The following is a 21151-nucleotide window of genomic DNA, read 5'->3' as shown; positions in this document are numbered from 1 at the left end:
ATCAAATAGCCATAGGCTACTACGACCGTTTCCGTTTCTTCTTCAACAGTTTTGTTTCTTATTTTTGTATTTTTTCTTTGTTTTGTTTCTTATTTTTGTATTTTTTGTTAGAAGTGAGCACCCAGGAAAACAAAAAGAACGAAATAAACCGGTGTCGTAATCGCTTGTTTTAAATAGGATGAATAAGGGAGCGTGAGATTAATGATGGAACACATACCCTACCTCTTGAAATTCCTACCAGAGTTTTTTTTACAAGATTCCTTCCGTATTTTTTCACGCCATTTGTCTTGGTATTACTTTTTGAATTCCTTCCGGAGATTCATCCGGATTCCTACTAGCATTTTTCTAAGGTTCGAACAATTATTTCAGGGATTCTTCCTTGAAAGCCTTCTAGAATTTTTAAGGGCATCATACAGAATTTCTCTAGAGATTTTCTTAGTATTGGTGCCAGAGTTCCCGTGGGTTTCTACAAGGATTAAGGCCCAGATCTCCATAAGAGTTTCTCTCAGGATATACCGCAGATATTGTCGCGGAATTTCTGTTAGAGTTTTTCTCGATATTCCTCTTAAAGGAGTTATTTCAGGGATTTCTAATAAGGGTCCTGAAACGGTTTAAAAAGTTTTTCACTGACTTTCTGTGGGAAATCCTTCCGGGATTTCTTCCGAAGTCTCTCCTGTGATTTCTTCAAGAAAATTCCGATAGCTTTCTTCTAGAGTTTCTCCTTGGATTTCTAGATGTTTCGCCTGGTATAGTTCCCAAAGGTTCGGGTTTTTTTTTTTTAATTTCTCTCGGAGCTTCTGAGAGAAAGTTTCCTTCCGTTGTTGATCCTGGGATGTCTCTCAGAATTTTTCAAAATTTATACTGGACTTTCTCCTAAAATGTTTTACAGAGTCTTCTGGTGTTTCTTATGGAGTTCGTCCCGTGATTTTGTTTTCGGATATTTATCAAAGCTTTTCCTTGTAGTTCATTATCTAATTTCTTGCAGTAATCCACCTGAGATTATTTTCTTACAGATTTTCTCAGAATTATTCCCAGAACGCTTCCCGGAACCTCGACCAGAAATTTTCCCAAGATTCTTGATGCTACTTTTTGGCATTTCTTTAAAAATTGCTCCCGGAGTTCTTGCAGGATTTTTTCAAAGAGTTTTTCTCGGAATATCTCCTGGGGATAACTTACGAGATTTATTGTAAGAAATGCCCTGAGAAATATCTGAATGAGTCTCGGCAAAATTTTGCGAAAATCTCCGCAAAGACTTATTGGAGAAATCTCGAGAGGAACTACGGAAGAAATCCTGAGAGAAACTGGAACATCTCGGAAAAAATTCTGGGACTAATCACAAGAGGAAATATTAGAGAAATTTGACGATGAACTCTGAAAGCCTCTAAAAATAGTCCCGAGGGAAACTACGTACGAAATCCCGCAAGGAAATCCACGAAAAATATCTGGAAGAAATCCATGGAAGAACTTCTGCAAAAAATCCTAGAAAAACTCTTGGAAAGCTATCCCGAAACCAATAAGAGAAATTCCTGGAAGGAATTTGGAAAACAATTTGGAGAAATCCAGCGAGAAACTGTGGAAGAAAGTCCGGGGGTACATACTCTAGAAGAGACCCCGTGAAAAATCTCGAAAAAACTGAAATCGTGAAAAATATTTATGAAAGCAAATGCGTTAAAACCTCTGGATATAGGTACTTGAAAAAACCGGAGAAAGCCAGAAAAGAAAAATCTGACAATTTCAAGAAAAAACTGCGGGAAACTGGAAATGGGTTTAAAGGAAGAATTCTGGAAGGATTTGAAGGTAGAATCATGGGTAGAATTTCGAAATCTCAACATTACTACACCACCAGCACAGAGTGCAAACATCCATGTTCAAATTCAAAACTGTTTATGAAATTTTACGGTCATATAGTCTGTGGAATTAATGATTACACTCCTGAATGGAATTTTTAGAGTATTTAGATGTCATTGTATTTATGTGGAAATGTCAAATGTCAGAGCATTTTTAACCCAAAAGAACTTCAGGAAAAGATTAGAAATAATCACCAACCGATTTTTGCATTATTTTGAAAAGATTTTTATTAAATAGTTCTTAAAAGAATGAACAAATTCCATGGAATCTATTGAACAATAAATCTTGCGCATTTTTTGCTTAAATTTTTAAGTTTTAGCCTTATGTTTTGTGGATATTTTTATATAATTTTTGAAAAGTATAATTTTTTTTATAAAATTTGGGCTAATTTTTTATTTATGTTAAAACATTCCCTCAGGTAAAACCTGGAAAACTCAGGGAATTTTATTTTGTCTTATGAGTTGACACCCTGTATAACAAATTATGCAGGAAATTTACTTCATCATATGCGCTAATTCCCGTCACATGAGATGGAAAATGGCGAATAATTAAAGATATTCCAACTTACCTTTACCAATGACTCATTAGATGTAAGCAAAAAGATGTAGACCATCAATAGCCAGCACTGGAATTCGAAAAATTATGCAAAACTACACGGTTCCAATTTCATCCCACTTACAACTTAACATTTTTTCTCGTTTTGCGTATGCGTGGATTTTCTGCATACGAAACATCGTATATCACAACCACAAAGAAAGATTTCTTGGTTCACTGTGATGGCGTTTTATGATCTGATGAGCAAACATATCACCTGTGTAGTGGAGCGGACCGGGTGTGATGGTTAAAGCACGTGGCTAGCACGCCGAGGACCTGGGATCGAATCCCACTCCCGACAAACACGCAAAATAAGAGTTCTTCCATCGGAAGGGAAGTAAAGCGTGGGTCCCGAGATGAACTAGCCTAGGGCTAAAAATCTCGTTAATACAGATAAAAAAATATCACCTGCAGCGCTCTTGCAAATTTTCATAATAATGTAATATAATATTTAATATAAATACATCATTTTTATCCTGAGGAGCACATAAGTAATAAGAAATCTTATGACATAAATTTTCCAAATGGAGGAGAACGTGACTCTGGAGCCGACCTACTGATACCTGAATAAGAAATATGTATGTAGCTTTAAATACGGTTAAAATCTTTGTCGTAGACCGCAAAGTCATCAAAGGCTTGTGAAAATAGTTATTGTTCTTATTATTGCTTGCTCAAACAGCACTCCATTTTTTCCTATTAAAAGTAAAATCTCCTCAGAAAAACTTTGTAACAACCGTCTGAACCCTTTGCGGTCTTCTACAAAGTTTTTCGGCACATGCAAAGCAATAGTTCTTGATCAACATATGTATGTGGAACAATGTGGAATAACATGAAACAATATACTAATGACACTAAACACTATCGTTAAGCATCATCTGAGAGTCTGCCTTATCGCAAATTGAAATTTGTTTATTGCGACTTTTGCAGTAGTATTAGTCAGGGATGGCATGCTCCTCAGTGTGAGTGCAAGTGTGCGCGGTTTTAATATGAAAATGAGCTGCACTGTGCACATTTTCAGTGTGAAATGCCATCCCTGGTATTAGTATTAGGTACCTTCAAATGGAACACTGAAAGATATCTCTTTCATTATTGTCGGTATAATCGTGCTAAAATCCCGCCTCATTCACTATTTTTTCAGACAACTGATGGCCCATTGAGTTCACCTGGTCCAGCGGCAGCCGCCGGGCAACCCCAGCTGCCCAGTTCGGAAGGCCTACCCCCGGGATGGACCATGCAGTACGCAGCGAATGGGCGATTGTTCTTCATCGATCACATCAACAAGAAAACCTCCTGGGTGGACCCCCGAACCGGAGTGGCCAGCACCATACCAAATGCAGCGCTCAACAGTGGCAACCAAGCGGGCGGCGGGGGCGTCGGCGGTGGAGCAGGAGGGGCCAATGCAAATGCACGGCACCAGGACGACGAACTGGGCCCGCTGCCCGAGGGTTGGGAAGAACGGGTGCACAACGACGGGCGGACGTTCTTCATCGATCACAACACCCGAACGACCCAGTGGGACGATCCGCGGTTGTCCAACCCGAAAATTGCCGGCCAGGCGGTGCCTTACTCGAGAGACTATAAACAGAAGTACGAATACCTCAAGAGCCAGCTGAAGAAACCGGTGAGTACTGTGGATTGACTTTCGGTCCTGTACACCCGGTCATGGTGGTGTAGAGGGTCGAATTGAAAAATGTGCTTCCTGGGCGGTTGTCCGCCATCGCCTTGACCTGTGACCAGGTCCAATTTTACTCGAGTTTCTTTATTTCTTTGTTGAGGCCTTTATTCTTTCTTCCGACATTCACAACAGTGCTGAAAATGTCATTTCAACATAAATATTTAAATTCAACCATCTACAGCTCATTTCAGAAACTGAACTTGTGCGGCTAGACCAACCTTAGGGAATAGGTATCAGGTAACCAACCCCGGTGGGTACTTTGGTCGTAGGCTGACAGGGAAAGGGGGTTTGCTTCGGCAAACCTGTGGTACTTCAAAAATTATGCAACGGATTCTTCTAGAGCTTTCTCCTGGCTTTTTGCTGGGATCTTTCCAGGCAAACATCAACATCCTGGAATTCTTGCAGGAATTCCTTTGATTGTTCTACCTCGGTTTTCTCCAAATACTCATCCAAGAATTCCTTTAGAGATTTTATCCAAAGATTCCTCCAGAAATTCCTTTTGGCCTTCCTCCAAGAATTGAGGTATTCACCTTCTCCTGCGGTTCTTCCAGCTATTCCTACAGAAATTCTTACTATGATACGTACAGAAATTCTTCTAGTGATTCCTATACGAATTTATTCTACCATTGTGGCTGGAAGTCAACTGGAAGTCTTCCGGGAAATCTTCCTGAGGTTCCTTCAGAAATTCCTCCTGCGATTCCTTCAGGGCCTTCGCTATAGATGCTTCCAGAACACCTCTACCGGTTCTTGAGAAGTTCCTTCTCTGGGTATTTCAAGGATTTTTTCTTTGGATTCTCTCAGGCATTCCTGATGGGGTTTCTCTAGAAATTCCTGTATAGTTCCCTCCAGCAATTCCTTCTAGGATTTCTGCAGAGATTTCTACAATGACACATCCCAGAATCCTTCTGATAATACCTTCTGATATTTTGCCTGTGATTTCTTCAGAAGCTCTCCGGTGATTCCTCCAGGAATTTTTATCCAAAATTTGTTATACAAGGATTCTTTCATAGATTTCTCATGGGATTCCCCCATGAATTCCTCTTGGTCTTTCTCCAGGAATTTCAACTGGATTTCTCAAGCTATTCCTGCTGTGGCTCTTCCAGCGATTCCTCCTAGGACTCCTCCGGAAATTCTTACTGTAATACCTCCCGAAATTCTTCTAGATATTCTTCTAAGAATTTCTCCAGAGATTCATCCAAAAACTTACTGGGATTATTCAGGGCAATTTTCCTAGGAACCTTGCCTTCGGTGTATCCTGCTGGAAATCCTTAAGGATCTTAAGGAACTCCTCTTGGCTTCATCCCGGAACTCCTCCTGGGATTCCATAAGCGGCTCCTGCTGCTTGTAATGCCTCCCGGGTCTCCACCTGAAATGATACTGCATGGATACCTCTAGAGTTTTTTCCTGCTATTCTTGCTGGGATTCTTCTAGGCATTTTTCCTAGGATACTTCCGGGAATGCTGTTGATTCTTCCAGAGATTTTTCTAAATAATCATCCAGGAATTCCTCTAGAGTTTTTATTCATGGATTACTCTAGAAATTAATCATGGTATTACTCTTGGAACTCCTCTTGGCCTTTTCCTTAATTCCTTAATTCCCGCTGTATAAATCCCAATAGAAATCTCTAGAGGAATCCCTAAACGAGTTCCGGAAATAGTAGGAAATTCCAGAGAAATGCTAGGAGGTATTACTAGGGAAATCTCCAGTTAAATCCTATAGGAATATACGAAAAAAAAACTTGTAATTAATTAGAAGGCACAGAATATTGCTAATTAACAAATTAAGAGATGAATTTAACAAAAATTGCGTTCTGGTGGTATTTGTACCCACGACTTCGTATTCGCTAGACCGCAGTATGGCCATTTATTTGAGGGTTCCTTCGGCATGGTTTTTATTTTAATTTCTGTGGTAGTTTTATTAGTATTTGATCATCAATTTCTTTGTATTTTATTTTTCTGTTATTTCAATGGCTATTCCTCTGAAATTATTTCAACAATTTCTTTTTCAGTTATTTTGCTAAATTCTCAGGAAATTTTATCGTGATTACTTTTGTATCTTTTTACGATTTGTATTTATATTTATTGCTTCCGAAAATAGCTTAATTGGAAATCCAAAAATTCTCAACTGGGCTTGCTCGAAAAAAGTTCTTTGGAATTCCTGACAAATTTCCAGAGAATTGTACGATAATTTTCCAATAAATTTACTCTAAAAATGAATTGCCAAAATATATTCTTTAAAAATTTCCATAAACATTCACAAAACAAATTTCTAAGAAATTCTTAAAGAATTTTCCGAAATCAGGCCTGGTAGCGAGTCACTTTTTAGTGATTTGGTCACTATTTTCGAGTCGGTCACTAAAAAGTCACTATTTGCACGAAAAAGTCACTAAAGTCACTTTTTTCAGAAAAATAATCACTAAAGTCACTATTTTGGTAATATGACAACATTGAGAAGACAAAATAGTAATTTAGATTAAAACGCATCGCCAAAATTTTCTTCAGAACGCTCATCTCACAAAAAAAAATTCGGCTGCGCCGCTTATTACACGGTTAAAGTTGTCTTATACCTACAGTTTCAATTCTTTTTTGGAACACTTGATTGAAAATGTGTATAAGACTTTACATAAATTTGTGATATATTTAAACTTATCCATTTTAACAGAACACAATTATTCGTTCATTCTTTTCATTTTATATTTCTGTTTAATTGTATCGCCGCTATGTCCACGCATTGTATTGTACTGGTAATGATGAGATGTTTGGACATTCGAGCTTTCCGGAGATAATACAAAATCCATGTTGGTAGAGACGAACCAGCCAAGGGCTGAAAGTCTCTTTAATAAAGACAAATCAATCAATCAATCAACAAAATCCATTGTTTTCTCCTGTATCGGTATACTTTAAGCGAATAAATTGTATAGCTAAAGAGTTTTTATGATAGGTGGAATTTCTGATGAACTAACTGTTAAGCTAGTACAGTGCAATGCTTTAAAAACCAGTTCGGTAAGGGCAACAAATTTGCAGTTATCGCATCGTTAGACGTCAAAACGGTGAACTATGTTTGTCCTAATGAACACTCGAATGAATTTCACGATCCCATTAACGTCAATTGATGTGAAGTGAAATGTACACATGTTGAAGTTATCGAATGCCAATTGTAGTAACATGATTTGTTCAGCATCTGTGGGCTGGAATGCGAAAAACTTTTTGAGGGAGTTTTTTGGTGTGTCTTATGTAAATCTTTACTGTTGAATTTAGTGAAATGTTGGCAGAATTATTTAAAAAGTTTTATTTAGAATTTATCCAGAAGTTTCTTCAAAACGCTTCTTTGAAAATTTCTTCAAGACTCTTTCGTTAATCTTTGTGTTTTTCTTGGAACCTTAATTTACCAATATCCTATATGCGATGATAACAAGTAAAACAACCATAACAGAGTATCCACTACGAAAACCTTGAAATTTTCAGGATATTTTCTTGAAAATCTCACGACATTCCGCAGATTTCATGGAGTATATTGTGGTAAAAATTCCATGATTGTCTTGCCATTCTTTGTAATTTCTCTTAAAATTCCTAAATTCAATTATATAAAATTTTCCTTCATCTAAGCTTTCATTAAAAAACATAGAAATTCATGTTTTTTGTGATTTCAGGTGGATTTAGAGAAATTTCTAGATAGTTTTCAGTGTTCTTGAACATATTTCGTATAAACTTTCTGATGATTATTGAGCAAATCCTTGAGAGACTTTATTTTTTCGGCGATCTGCGATCGGCAAAATATCTGTATGTTAACCCTGTTTAGATACATTTTGAGATGTTTCCTTATAAATATTCAATTAGATTACGTTTTGTCATAAAACATTCCTCAGTAAGTTTAAAAAACAGGTTTTGAAGAACCTTCAGAAAATATTCCTAGGGGTTTCTATAGGAAAGTATCTTGTCCACTCAGATTTTTTTAAATGGAATTCTGAAGGCATTTTTTGACCTCATATAGAGAGAAATTATCTTGAAAGTCTGGAAGTATTTTTGAATCAAGTTTCTAGTGGGGTAAATCGCCAATTGTGGCACGGCTAAAAATTCGCCAATTATTGCACACCCCATAAGAAAAGCATGGAGTGTGCAACAATAGGCGAGTTTTTAGCCGTGCAACAATTAGCAAATTACCCTACATATGCTGAAAAAGTCCTAAGGCTTTATGAATAAAATTCAGATAATTTGGAAAAGCTTTGTAATTTAAAACTTCTGTTGTAAAAAATCTCCCTTATATAGGAAGTGGAACCATCTCGGCAGGGGTCCTATTTTGGGCACTTTTCTGGTATAACTCAGCCAATTCTGAATCAATTGACAAAATTTTTGGAACGCGATGAGATACGTATAGTATCTAGCCGTGTACAAAATTTCAAGTCAATTGGTTTGGAATTGCCTGAGTTATAGCGAAGAGTGCCCAAAATACCGGCCGCTGCCCAAGTGGTTCGCTACCCTACAGGGGATGGCCAAAATGTTTGGGATAGGCAACTTTTTTCCCTCACAATAAAATTCAAAACGCTGTAACTTTTCATAGAGTGCATCAAAAATTCCCAAATTTTGACTGTTTGTTAACCTAGGCAATCGCGTCACTTGGGCGGTGGCTTCTATATTCGTCTGTTTTCCACTATTCACACAACTTTTGGAATGTGGTGAGATTGGTGTAGTATCTACCCGTGTACAACATTTCAAGTCAATTGGATCAAAATTGACTGAGTTATAGTGGAAAACAGACGAATATAGAAGCCACCGCCCAAGTGGCGCGATACCCTACTATATGTGCATCATTGGTACAATTTTGAGCTCGATTGGTTAATTTTTCGGAAAGCTAGAATCGTTCTCGTAAAACACTATTTTTTAGACAACTTATTTTTGAACTGTCATATCTCGGAAACCAGTGAACCGAATTTAATGAACTTTTGAACGTTTATCAACAATACATTGATGCTTCTCATGTCATTAAAATATAGGTACTTTTTGAACGTTGGAAAAAGTTATCATGGATTGAATCTTTTTGGATCTTTCTCGAAAAACTGTGATATGTTTTCATCTATGTCATTAAATGTTAGTGTCCAAAGATTTTCTGCTTCTGTTCTGAAGATATCTCTGATCAAAGAAATTAGAGCCTATTTGGATTGAAAGAACAACACATTTAGTAATTTTTGTATGATATTGTAAATTTGACTTATTTTCCTCTATATATGGGTCAAAATGTCAAACCGAGATAACTTTATTCATCGTGAGAAAATATTACATTTTAAAGCGTCGTATCAAGTTTGTTGATAAACGTTAAAAAAATCATTCAATTCGGTTCACTGGTTTCCGAGAAATGACAGTTCAAAAATTAGTTGTCTAAAAAATAGTGTTTTATCAGAACGGTTCTAACTTCGCGAAACAATCACCAATCGAGCTCAAACAGTCAAAATTTGAGAATTTTGGTGTACTCTATGGAAATTTACAGCATGTTGAACATTTTTGTGAGAGAAAAAAAGTTGCCTATCCCAAACATTTTGGCCATTCCCTGTATCCACTAATCCGCGAGCGGTAATGGCGGCGGCGGGCTAATCCAACCGATTCGAATTTTGACGTTTCTTGGGGATCGCAATCGGTTGGCGTCACCAAACGGTGGGTGAAGGGGTGAGGAGGAGAATTAAACTGTTTTGACTTTCCCCCATGAAACGTCAAAATCCGAACCGGTTGGATTAGCCCGCCGCCGCCATTACCGCTCGCGGATAAGTGGATACAGAGTAGTTAATATTCATTCTCATACAAATAATACTTTTTGGTAAAATTTATTATTGTTAATATAAAACCTATCATATTCTAATTCCTTCCAAAATCACTGAAATGTAGCTCAAGAACAAAAAAAAATCATGACTTTCTTAGGAATGAGTTAATTCATCGAATATTCAGCATATAAGTTAAATTTTTCAATAATTTTGAGGTCACTATTTGGTCACTTTTTTGATAGTTTTGGTCACTAAAGTCACTATTATTTTGCCACTCGATCGCTACCAGTCCTGCGAAATCATCAAAGGATTTTCTGAAAAAAATTTAGAAAGAATTCCAAAAGTAATTCCTTATTGCCGTGGTATCACAGTAACATAAATTTTAAAGAACCACCAAAGTTTTTTTTTTTTTTCAAATAAATTCTCGAATTAAATCTTTAAGAATTTTGCTGAAAAAATTTCCAAAGGAATTATCGAAGAAGTTCCCAAGGTAATAATCGAAGTATCCAAAATTTCCAAAGGAATTGCTGATGAAATTCCTAAATGAATTTTCAATGAAAGTAACATCGGAATTTCCGAAAGTTATTCCTATAGGAATTGCTGCAGGAATTCCTTACATAATTACTCAAGATATCTAGAAAAAATTGTCTAACCATTTTCATTATAATTATAGAATCGGATTATAAAAGAATTTCCGAAGGAGTTTTCGAAGGAATTCGCGAAAAAATAGCGAATAGCATAGATAATGAAAGTCCAAAAAATCGACAAAAATCCCAAAAAAAAGGAGAATAAATTGCCAAAGACATTTCCAAAAAAAATGCGAGGAAATTCCCAGAGTAATAGTCGAATGAATTACCAAAGGCTTTATTAGAAATATTCGCAAAAGAATCGCCTGACGAGTAGTTGGAGAATTTTAAAAAGCAAATATCTATAGAATTGCTGACATTAACAAAACAATGCTTAAAATACTACTAAAAATTGACAAAGGAACTCCCGAGAAAACAGTAAAAAAGCCAAATAAACTCCTAAAAGAATTGTCGAACAAATCTTCAAAATAATTTCCGATGATTTTTTAAAAGGATGCGTGAAAGGTGTTTAGTATCAAATTGCAAACGTATTACCAAATAAATTCTTAAAGAAATTGCCGAAGGGGATGCAAATATATTACCGAAGATATTGCCAAATACAAAGGAATTGCTGATAGATTTGCAAAAGAAGACTTGAATGAAAGCTGTTGAACTCAGAGTTGGCCTCAAATTCTTCCCAACCTAGCTGAATTATACGACCAAGTTTCAGAAAACTTGGCCAACAAAAACCTTATATGACGAAGAGAACAAACCTGCCGATAATACCTATTGTTACCCTACATATATCATACATGAAAGAAATTAAGGGCGAATCGCTATTTCCTTTTACAAAAAAAAGCAAAATAACCCGGAAGCCGCTGAAACTGGCACCCCCAAGGCACCCCCTAGGAAAAAATCCTAGATACGCCAATGGGGGCGGCTGATCTACGTCCGAGTGCCAGGGAAGGACTCTAAGCTCAACTGTGCACGATACGAATAATACGAACCGAGACCAACGGCAACGACCCCAGCGAACAAAAATAACTTGCGATTGCAAACTCGGTACGTGGAACTGCCGATCTCTCAACTTCATTGGGAGCACCCGCATACTCGCCGATCTTCTGAAAGACCGCGGGTTCGGCATCGTAGTGCTGCAGGTGTGGACAGGATTTATAGTGCGAATGTTTAGAGGTAATCATACCATCTACCAGAGCTGCGGCAACACACACGAGCTGGGAACAGCTTTCATCGTGATGGGTGATATGCAGAGGCGCGTGATCGGTTGGTGGCCAATCGACGAAAGAATGTGCAGGTTGTGGGACCAAGGGACGATTCTTCAACTTCAGCATAATAAAGGTGCACAGCCCACACTCCGGAAGTACTGATGGAAGGACGGATTTTACGCGCAGCTCGAACGCGAGTACGACCGCTGCCCAAACCACGACGTCAAGATCATCATAGGGGATCTAAACGCTCAGGTAGGCCAGGAGGAGGAATTCAGACCGACGATTGGAGAGTTCAGCGCCCACCAGCAGACGAACGAAAACGGCCTACGACTCATTGATTTCGCCGCCTCCCAGAACATGTCCATTCGTAGTACCTTCTTCCAGCACAGCCTCCCGTATCGGTACACCTGGACAACAAACGGAATCGCAAATCGACCACGTTCTGATAGATGGACGGAACTTCTCCGACATTATCGATGTCAGGACCTATCGTGGCGCTAATATCGACTCTGATCACTACCTGGTGATGGTTAAACTGCGCCCAAAACTCTTCGTTATCAACAATGTACAGTACCGGCGGCCGCCCCGGTACGATCTAGAGCGACTGAAGCAACCGGATGTCGCCATCGCATACTCGCAGAATCTCGAGGCAGCGTTGCCGGACGAGGGTGTGCTCGATGTGGCCCCTCTAGAGGACTGCTGGAATACAGTAAAAGCGGCCATCAACAACGCAGTCGAGAGCACTATCGGGTACGTAGAACGGAGTCGACGAAACGATTGGCTCAACGAGGAGTGCAGAGCGGTTCTGTAGGAGAAGGATGCAGCGTGGGCGGTAATGCTGCAGTTTGGAACCCGCCAGAATGTGGAGCGATACAGACAGAAGCGGAATCAGCAGACCCGTCTCTTTCGGAAGATACAACACCGCCTGGAAGAAGCGGACTACGAGGAAATGGAACTGCAGAGCCGTTCACAAGAAACACGTAAGTTCTACCAGAAGCTCAACGAATCCCGCAAAGGCTACGTCGCAAGCCGAAATCTGCAGGGATAAGGACGGCAGCCTCCTGACGGACAAACGTAAGGTGATCGAAAGGTGGAAGCAGCACTTCGACGAGTACCTGAATGGCGAAGAGAATGTAGGCACGGAGGCCAAGGCAGCGGAGGAAATTACTATGTTAGTGCAACAGAGGACGGGAACGAACCAACTCCCACGCTGAGGGAAGGTAAGGATGCCATCCACCAGCTCAAAAACAACAAAGCGGCTGGTAAGGACGGTATCGCAGCAGAACTTATCGAAATGGGCCCGGAAAAGTTGGCCATCTGTCTGCATCGGCTGGTAGTCAGGATCTGGGAAACCGAACAGCTACCGGAGGAGTGGAAGGAAGGGGTAATCTGCCCCATTCACAAAAAAGGTGATCTTTTGGAATGTGAGAACTTCAGGGCGATCTCTATTTTGAATGCTGTCTACAGAGGGCTATCCCAGCTCATCTTCCGTCGTCTGTCACATGAAACGAATGAGTTCGTAGTTGGTTCGTAGGAAGTTATCAAGCCGGCCTCATCGACGGCCGGACGCCGGTCGACAACGGATCAGATCTTTACCGTACGGCAAATCCTCCAGAAATGCCGTGAATACCAGGTCCCAACGCATCACCTGTTCATCGACTTCAAAGCGGCATACGACAGTATCGACCGCACAGAGCTATGGACGAAAACGGCTTTCCTGGGAAGCTGACTAGACTGATTAAAGCAACGCAACGATGGACGGTGTGCAAAACTGTGTAAGGATTTCGGGTGAACTATCCAGTTCATTCGAATCTCGCCGGGGACTGCGACAAGGTGATGGACTCTCATGCCTACTCTTCAACATCGCTCTGGAAGGTATGATGCGACGAGCCGGGCTCAACAACCGGGGTACGATCTTCACGAAATCCGGACAATTTGTCTGTTTTGTGGATGACATGGATATTATTGCTAGAACATTTGGAACGGTGGCAGAACTGTACACCCGCCTGAAACGTGAAGCAGCAAAGGTCGGGCTGGTGGTGAATGCGGCTAAGACAAAGTACATTCTGGTAGGTGGGACTGAGCGAGACAGGACAAGCCTTGGCAGCAATGTTACGATAGACGGGGATACTTTCGAGGTGGTAGAAGAATTCGTCTACCTCGGTTCCTTGCTAACGGCTGACAATAACGTGAGCCGTGACATACGAAGGTGCATTATCATTGGAAGTCGTGCCTACTATGGGCTCCAGAAGAAACTGCGGTCACCCCCGCACCAAATGTACCATGTACAAGACGCTAATAAGACCGGTGGTTCTCTACGGACACGAGACATGGACGATGCTCGAGGAGGACCTTCAAGCACTCGGAGTTTTCGAGCGACGCGTGCTAAGGACGATCTTCGGCGGTGTGCAGAAGAACGGTGTGTGACGGAGAAGGATGAACCACGAGCTCGCTGCACTCGACGGTGAACCCGACATCCTGAAAGTGGCTAAAGCAGCAAGGATACGGTGGGCAGGGCATGTTGCAAGAATGCCGGACAACAACTCTGCAAAGTTGGTGTTTGGGTGTTTGCCAACCATCCGGTTGGTACAACAAGGCGTGGAGCGCAGAGAGCACGATGGGCGAACCAGGTGGAGCGTGATCTGGCGAGCGTTGGGCGTGACCGACGTTGGAGAGCTGCAGCTGCAAATCGAGTATTATGGCGGCAAATTGTTGATTCAGTATTATCATGAATTTGATGTTAACTAAATAAATGAATGAATCTCGGCATCTCGGTGAAATGTTAGTTTCAACATTTCATACTCTGCCGCTGAATGCCAGAACAGACGCTGTTTGAGTCGCATCTCCTTGGTGAACAGTCGCACGGGACGTACCTCCTCAATCTACCTGAAGTCAGAATGTCACCAGTGCTCTGCCTATGAACTACCAGCTTTGTACATAACTACTCTTACCTGGTGGTCTCTGTCATTGTCTGATTCTTGGAACCATGAGATTGGATGCTCCTTCCATCTCTATCAGGTTGTCGACTCACTTGCAGCCCGATAAATTAGAACATTGGTAGTTTATTTCCAAATTACGTCTGCCAAAAATTTAGATAGGCTTGGTAGAATAGTACCAGTATACCTAGCAATTCTGAGTCGTTTGCAATAGGTTCTGTATTTAATCCCTGGTCCGACCCTTTTTTTTTTACTTATTTATGTGTAATATTGTTAACACAAGCTTCTCATACATACCATCCTCCCCTTTTGCAGACCAACGTACCGAACAAAATCGACATCAAGATTCGGCGGGCGTCCATCCTGGAGGACTCCTACCGGATAATCAACTCGGTCACCAAGGTGGAACTGCTCAAAACCAAGCTGTGGGTGGAATTCGAAGGCGAGGCCGGCCTCGACTATGGTGGACTTGCTCGGGAGTGGTTCTATCTGCTGTCGAAGGAGATGTTCAATCCCTACTACGGCCTGTTCGAGTACTCCGCCATGGACAACTACACGCTGCAGATCAACCCGTCCAGTGGGCTGTGCAACGAGGAGCATTTGAACTACTTCAAGTGAGTACTCTGCAAAAAAAAGGTTTACCTTATGGCACAGTTGAATCATCGACATGAACATTTCCAGGTTCATCGGGCGAATAGCGGGCATGGCCGTGTACCACGGGAAACTGCTGGACGCGTTCTTCATACGGCCGTTCTACAAGATGATGCTGCAGAAGCAAATCGATCTGAAAGACATGGAGTCCGTCGATACGGAGTATTACAACTCTTTGCTGTACATTAAGGAAAACGACCCGTCGGAGTTGATGCTGACTTTCAGCGTCGACGAGGAGAGTTTCGGTACCACTAGTCAACGGGATCTGAAGCCGAATGGGGCCAACATCGAGGTGACCAACGAGAACAAAGACGAGTACATCAAACTGGTGATCGAGTGGAGGTTCGTGGCCAGGGTAAAAAGTCAAATGCATGCATTTTTGGAGGGATTCGGGTCGTTGGTGCCACTGCATCTGTTGAAGATCTTCGATGAGAACGAACTGGAGCTACTGATGTGCGGAATTCAGAGTATTGATGTGAGCGATTGGAAGAAAAACACGCTCTACAAAGGTGATTACTACGCAAACCATGTGGTGGTCCAGTGGTTCTGGCGGGCAGTGCTCTCGTTCAACAACGAGATGCGATCCCGGCTGTTGCAGTTCGTGACGGGTACCTCGAGGGTGCCCATGAACGGCTTCAAGGAACTGTACGGCTCCAATGGACCGCAGATGTTCACCATCGAGAAATGGGGCACGACCGACAACTTCCCGCGAGCACATACGTGGTAAGTTTGGGTTTGATTTCTTTTAGTTGAAAGTTTTCCATATTTTTCGACTGATTCCTAACTTGTCCATTCTTTGACAGCTTCAATAGACTGGATCTCCCGCCATACGAGAGCTATTCTCATCTGAAGGACAAACTGGTTAAAGCCATCGAGGGCAGTCAAGGTTTCGCCGGAGTAGACTAGAGTCCGGAACCAATTCACACACACACACACACAAGTGCAACTGATTACAATACTACATTCCCCTCCTTTGCAAAACAGTAGCCACACGCACACCAAGCAAATTGAAACACCCCCTAGGAGGAACATTTTCTCACCAAGAGAAAACGACGAGTCGTTCTTAAATTATATCTAGTTGTAAAACAGTTAATGTACAGAAACGAAGCAAAAACAAGCAAGCACTTTCGATTATAGGACAAGGGAAACAATTTTTCAACGTAAGAGTAGGAAATGCTACAGGAAGTCTGCCATAATAAGTAACCGATTGCGAGTCTCCTCGTTCCATAGAGTCAAACATACACACACACACAAACACATCCAGACGCACTAGTAAGTTATTCCCACTCAAGTTTTACTAGGAATGTTTTTAAAACGTATAGGTATTTGAAGCCGGTTCAGGGAGTCGAAGGATGGAGCAAAAGGGAGTGCCTTGCTGCGAACGAGTCAGTCTAAACGAAAGTTTATACAAAGCAATAGGAAGTGAAAAAGTTTTAAAACCCATTGGCATAACACATATTTACAAGAAGGAAAAATTGAAAAATGACGCTGTCCAGTGACTGGATTGCGTTGGCAAAGTCCTGGTTTTGTTGTTTCTTGCAGAGGGTTTGCGCACAAGGAAAGTGATTTTTGAAAGCTGGTCAATGGAATTTAGTTCAGTCAGCTAGGTACATATATTGTTGAAATCGGAATGATGTATGAATGTATTATTTAATTTATAGTGAACACAACTATCACTATTGGAGTCAGCATTGTCATTTAATATTCGAAAGCCATGTACAAGTTGCGGATTGCGAGCCGATTCTTCAACTTTAGCATAATCGCCGTGCGCATCGCACACTCAGGAACACACTCTTCCCACCGTAACACCTGGTGATCGCCACAGCAGATGGAATGCTAAATCGACCACCTTCTTATTGACACTTCTCCCACTGTATTGTCGTTAGGACCTTTCGTGGCGCTAACATAGACTATGGCCAATACGTAGTGATGGTCATGCTGCACCCAAAACTCTGCGTCATCAACAATGTACGGTACCGACGATCGCCTCTGTACGACCATAGAACGACCGAAACAACCTGATAATCGCATGTGTAGTACTCTTGCGTAAAAGAGCATCAAGAGATCATATTAGCCTCATTTTGGTGGCCTACATTCATGTCATTTGGGGCAATGATTAACTAAAAGATATGTGTAGACCCTTCTCTAACAGGAACATCAAAGTGTAGACGTCTCATAGTAAAACGCGATTCAGAATGCCCCCTTAGGATTAGAAATTCCTAGACAAAACTCAATCTATGAAAGCAACTAACGTTGCGAAAAAAGGGTACTATCATTGGATGCGATGCTTATGCTCACCATATTGTATGGAGTAGAACCGGAATCAACAGCAGAGGTAAGTCTCTTTTTGATTTCATAGCTCAAAACGATATCGATATATGCAATAGGGGTAATTCTCCTACATTTGTCAATGCTATAAGAGAAGAAGTGCTGGACTTAACTCTTCGTAATTCAGTTCTATCAAGTAGTATAGGAAATTGGCAGGTGTTACGAACACGAAGCGTGAAGTACATTTGAATCCACATAATTTCGAACGAATTCCTTTCCAACCATTTCCTACGACTAATCAAGCGAGCCGCATCATAAAACCCCAATCAATTTTGAACAATCATGACCTACCACAATATAATAGGGCCCGCGATTATAAACGTAGAGCAGAGCGGCAATGTTTATCAGCATAACGAAGCAAAAGCTATGCGGCTGAGGGACTCGACTGACTTTGAGCAGCATGATAAAATAAACAATCGGAAGCGACACCCGATGGAAATCATACCAATAGCCTAGCAGTTCGATAGCATTCTAAATGTAATCAAAATCCATTATTGAACTTGATCTTGAAAATTAGGCCAGCTGATCAGATCAGATAAATCAATCAATCCTGTGCAAACACAAAAAACCATGTACCCGCGAAAGATCATTCTAGAAATCTGGCCTCTCATATATTCATGTTAAAACACGTACCAAAAGTGTAAATGTGTAGATCGTAACGAGAGCCGCTATTCATCCTTTCAGGAAAGAGCATGTGTAATTTTTGGTAGGCCCTGCGACTATAAAAGAGGAAGATCAATAAAGACGAGAGACAGTTTTGTTTTTGGACTCCACACTGAATACCTCCCGGATAAGTATTTTGCCACTCAAATTTCGTTAATCCTGAACTTGCACTTGCGAAGCTTAAATTATTCTGATCACTTGATTGGATAATCAATGTTCAAAAGTGTTGATACTTAGAATCGTGGAAGTCAAAATCATTGGATCGGTCTAACTTTTTCTCACTCTAGTAAGCCAAGGTTCCGAATGCGAGTAACGTTAGCATGAGTCTAGAAAGGCCTAAGTGCTACTACACACGATTTTAGACGAGTCCCCAATCATTGAATCTATCGAGCTAGGGTTCCGAATGCGAGAACGTTGGCATGAGTCTAGAAAAGGCCAGTTTGATTTAGATTCAAGTGTGAAGGCATTTATATCTTACTCTGGTAAGCCAAGGTTGCGAATGCGAGTAACGTTGGCATGAGTCTAGAAAGGCCTAAATCCTTTTTTTTTTTTTTTTATCTATTTCGTTTATTTCAAGGCTCACTCGCCGATTTCAGCTTTGCAGAGCCAATATTCGTTACATTTATTTTGTATTATAAATAGGTAAAGTTACTCCTTTCCGATTTTTATTTTTCGGCACAATATTCTTTTCCTCCGACGGAGTGTCGATTACAGCAGCATTGTGGCCCGTGTTGGAGGACCCCTGTTCCGCACAAACTTTTTTGGTTGCATTGTCTTTTTGTTTGTTTGATCGCCGGCGCTTGTGAGTCACAACGTTGAAATCACCAGATGATGTGCTCGCATTGTCTTCGACATCAGTCCAGTCCTCATTGTTCTGCGTTTTTGGTTCTTCAGACGTAGGTTCATTTACAGCGGGTGATGGCTCTTCGTTGGTGTTGTTGATTGGGGGGAAATCGATGTGATTGAACAACTCATCGGAGTGCGGTGAAGTTGTTTTATTGCTTGTGGAAGAACTGTAGTTCGGACACTTCTCCTTCGGGTGGGCCGGTTGGCCGCATTGATAGCATGATTTAGGCTGAGAAAGATAAGAGACCATTGTTCTCTCATTTTCGATGGTGATATATGATGGAATATCGCGAAGTAATCGCATCCTCAAAACGCGCACGCCATTCGGAAGTCCGGCGAAATAGTGCTTCCACGTATCGTTCCGTATGGAAATCACCTCTCCATACTTTAGCATATGGTCGCTGATAGTGGAATTGTCCATTGATAGTGGAAGATCGTGTATTCGCACGGTGACGGCGTCGCTGTCCACATGAACGGGGATACGAAACATTTTACCCGCGCAAAGCATTGTTCGTTTACAATTGTTGTCCAATTGATAACGCGATGCAATATCGAAATTCTTCATTTCGATAAGCACACAGTTGCGTGCGTGATGCAACTGTATGCTCTCCACATGCGAATATTGGAGATTGATCTCCTTCTCCAAAAACTGCTGCACTGTTTTTATATCCGGACGAACCGGCAGAACAGTGAAATCAATCACAAGTGTGTTTTTTCGTACACTACACATGGTTGTGATCGAGAGATCGAGAGCAAAGCGAAACAAGAAAACACGACCGACGTACGCGAGAATTGGCAGTCAACTGAAGGCCTAAATCCTATCACACACGATTTGGACTGAAACGATTCGACAACCCGGCACTGGACCAACTCAGGCGTGATACAGGCGTCTTCCCTCTTTTATGAAAAATCGGTATCGCTAAACACCCACCAAACGAAAGCTGAAGGTCCCCTCTTTCATTTGAGACTAAAATGAGAAAGTTCTATCGGCGGGTCTAGAACATTTTTTTTTCAAATATTACCGTGGGGTGCCCTAATTTCGTGCGGGCCCAAATTTCGTTAACTTCTGACATCTAGGAGCATTATTATCTAATTAACAGCGGAATCATCCAAAATTTGCTCTAATTTCAAAACTGCATTTGATCTCAATACAATTCACAAAAAAAATAAATGAAAAATTTGATATATGTCAAAGATTGAAAAATAAATTGCAAATGTATGCAAATAGCAGATCCCATATTCAGAGATACGAGAAAATCAACACTCACGGAAATAAACAAGTATTACAATCTCTAACAGAAGTAAATATTCCAATTTATGTTTGATTATTTCAATTCAATATGTTTTATTATAATACGCAATAAAATTACTTAAAAATGTTGTTTTCTTATTTTGTTTCAACATTTATGTTATTGGCGAAATTAGGAACCCACAATTTGTATGGGTCCCTAATTTCGTGCACTCTTTTTTATAACTTTGTTTTAGAGGTTCATGTGTACTTGTAGCCATCGCATGATTCGGTTATTTATAATAGTTCTAATAACTAGTTTAATTGGTTTAAAATTAGCTAGGGACTTCTCATAAACTACGTAGAAAGTGAAAAAAATAAATAAACAAATAATAAATGTGGGAATACTAAGTAAATTCGGGATAATTTTATTTACCCAAATATTGGGAGTAGTACCTTACAGCCGCTAGTTTCATTGAAGCAAATTATTGCCGTAAGCCATATTGCCAGAACACAATTTTGGAAGACGACACTTTACTAGAACTAACCTCCCGAGGAATGTGCCTATTAATGGCACATAAATTATGTGACATAATAGAAAGGTGAACAACTACAATTAGGTACAAAAATGAATTGATTCACATTACTAATTATTAATAAAGTTAGTGAACATTTGATTCAAATAACAAACAATATATTGTTTGATTGAGATGTCAATTAAAAAGCAAAACAAACGTCAAAAATAATAACCCTTAAAACTACAGAAGGATTTTTGGAAATCTTAATGCAAACATCCGGGACGAACATGGGAAACAGCAAGTATTCACTAATGTTTCGTCAC

At 40.5% G+C, this 21151-nt stretch overlaps 1 protein-coding gene across 3 annotated transcripts in view; it reads left to right on the top strand.

Annotated features, from left to right (window-relative positions):
- LOC109419262 (E3 ubiquitin-protein ligase Nedd-4-like) overlaps positions 1-16921 on the top strand; it is a 99193-nt gene extending 82272 nt beyond the window's left edge. For all 3 annotated transcript variants that reach the window (XM_062856495.1, XM_062856497.1, XM_062856496.1), the window contains 4 exons: positions 3581-4063; positions 14910-15208; positions 15276-15968; positions 16049-16921. In XM_062856495.1, coding sequence (XP_062712479.1) covers positions 3581-4063; positions 14910-15208; positions 15276-15968; positions 16049-16151 — 1578 coding nt within the window. In that variant the 3' untranslated portion in view covers positions 16152-16921. The remainder of the gene's footprint in view (positions 1-3580; positions 4064-14909; positions 15209-15275; positions 15969-16048) is intronic.
- The last annotated feature ends 4230 nt before the right edge of the window (positions 16922-21151 follow it).

Source organism: Aedes albopictus, chromosome 3 (assembly GCF_035046485.1).
Source record: "Aedes albopictus strain Foshan chromosome 3, AalbF5, whole genome shotgun sequence".
NCBI classification, from domain to species: Eukaryota; Metazoa; Arthropoda; class Insecta; order Diptera; family Culicidae; genus Aedes; species Aedes albopictus.
Note: the sequence above shows the minus strand (reverse complement) of the source record. Positions and strands in the feature narration are given on the sequence as shown.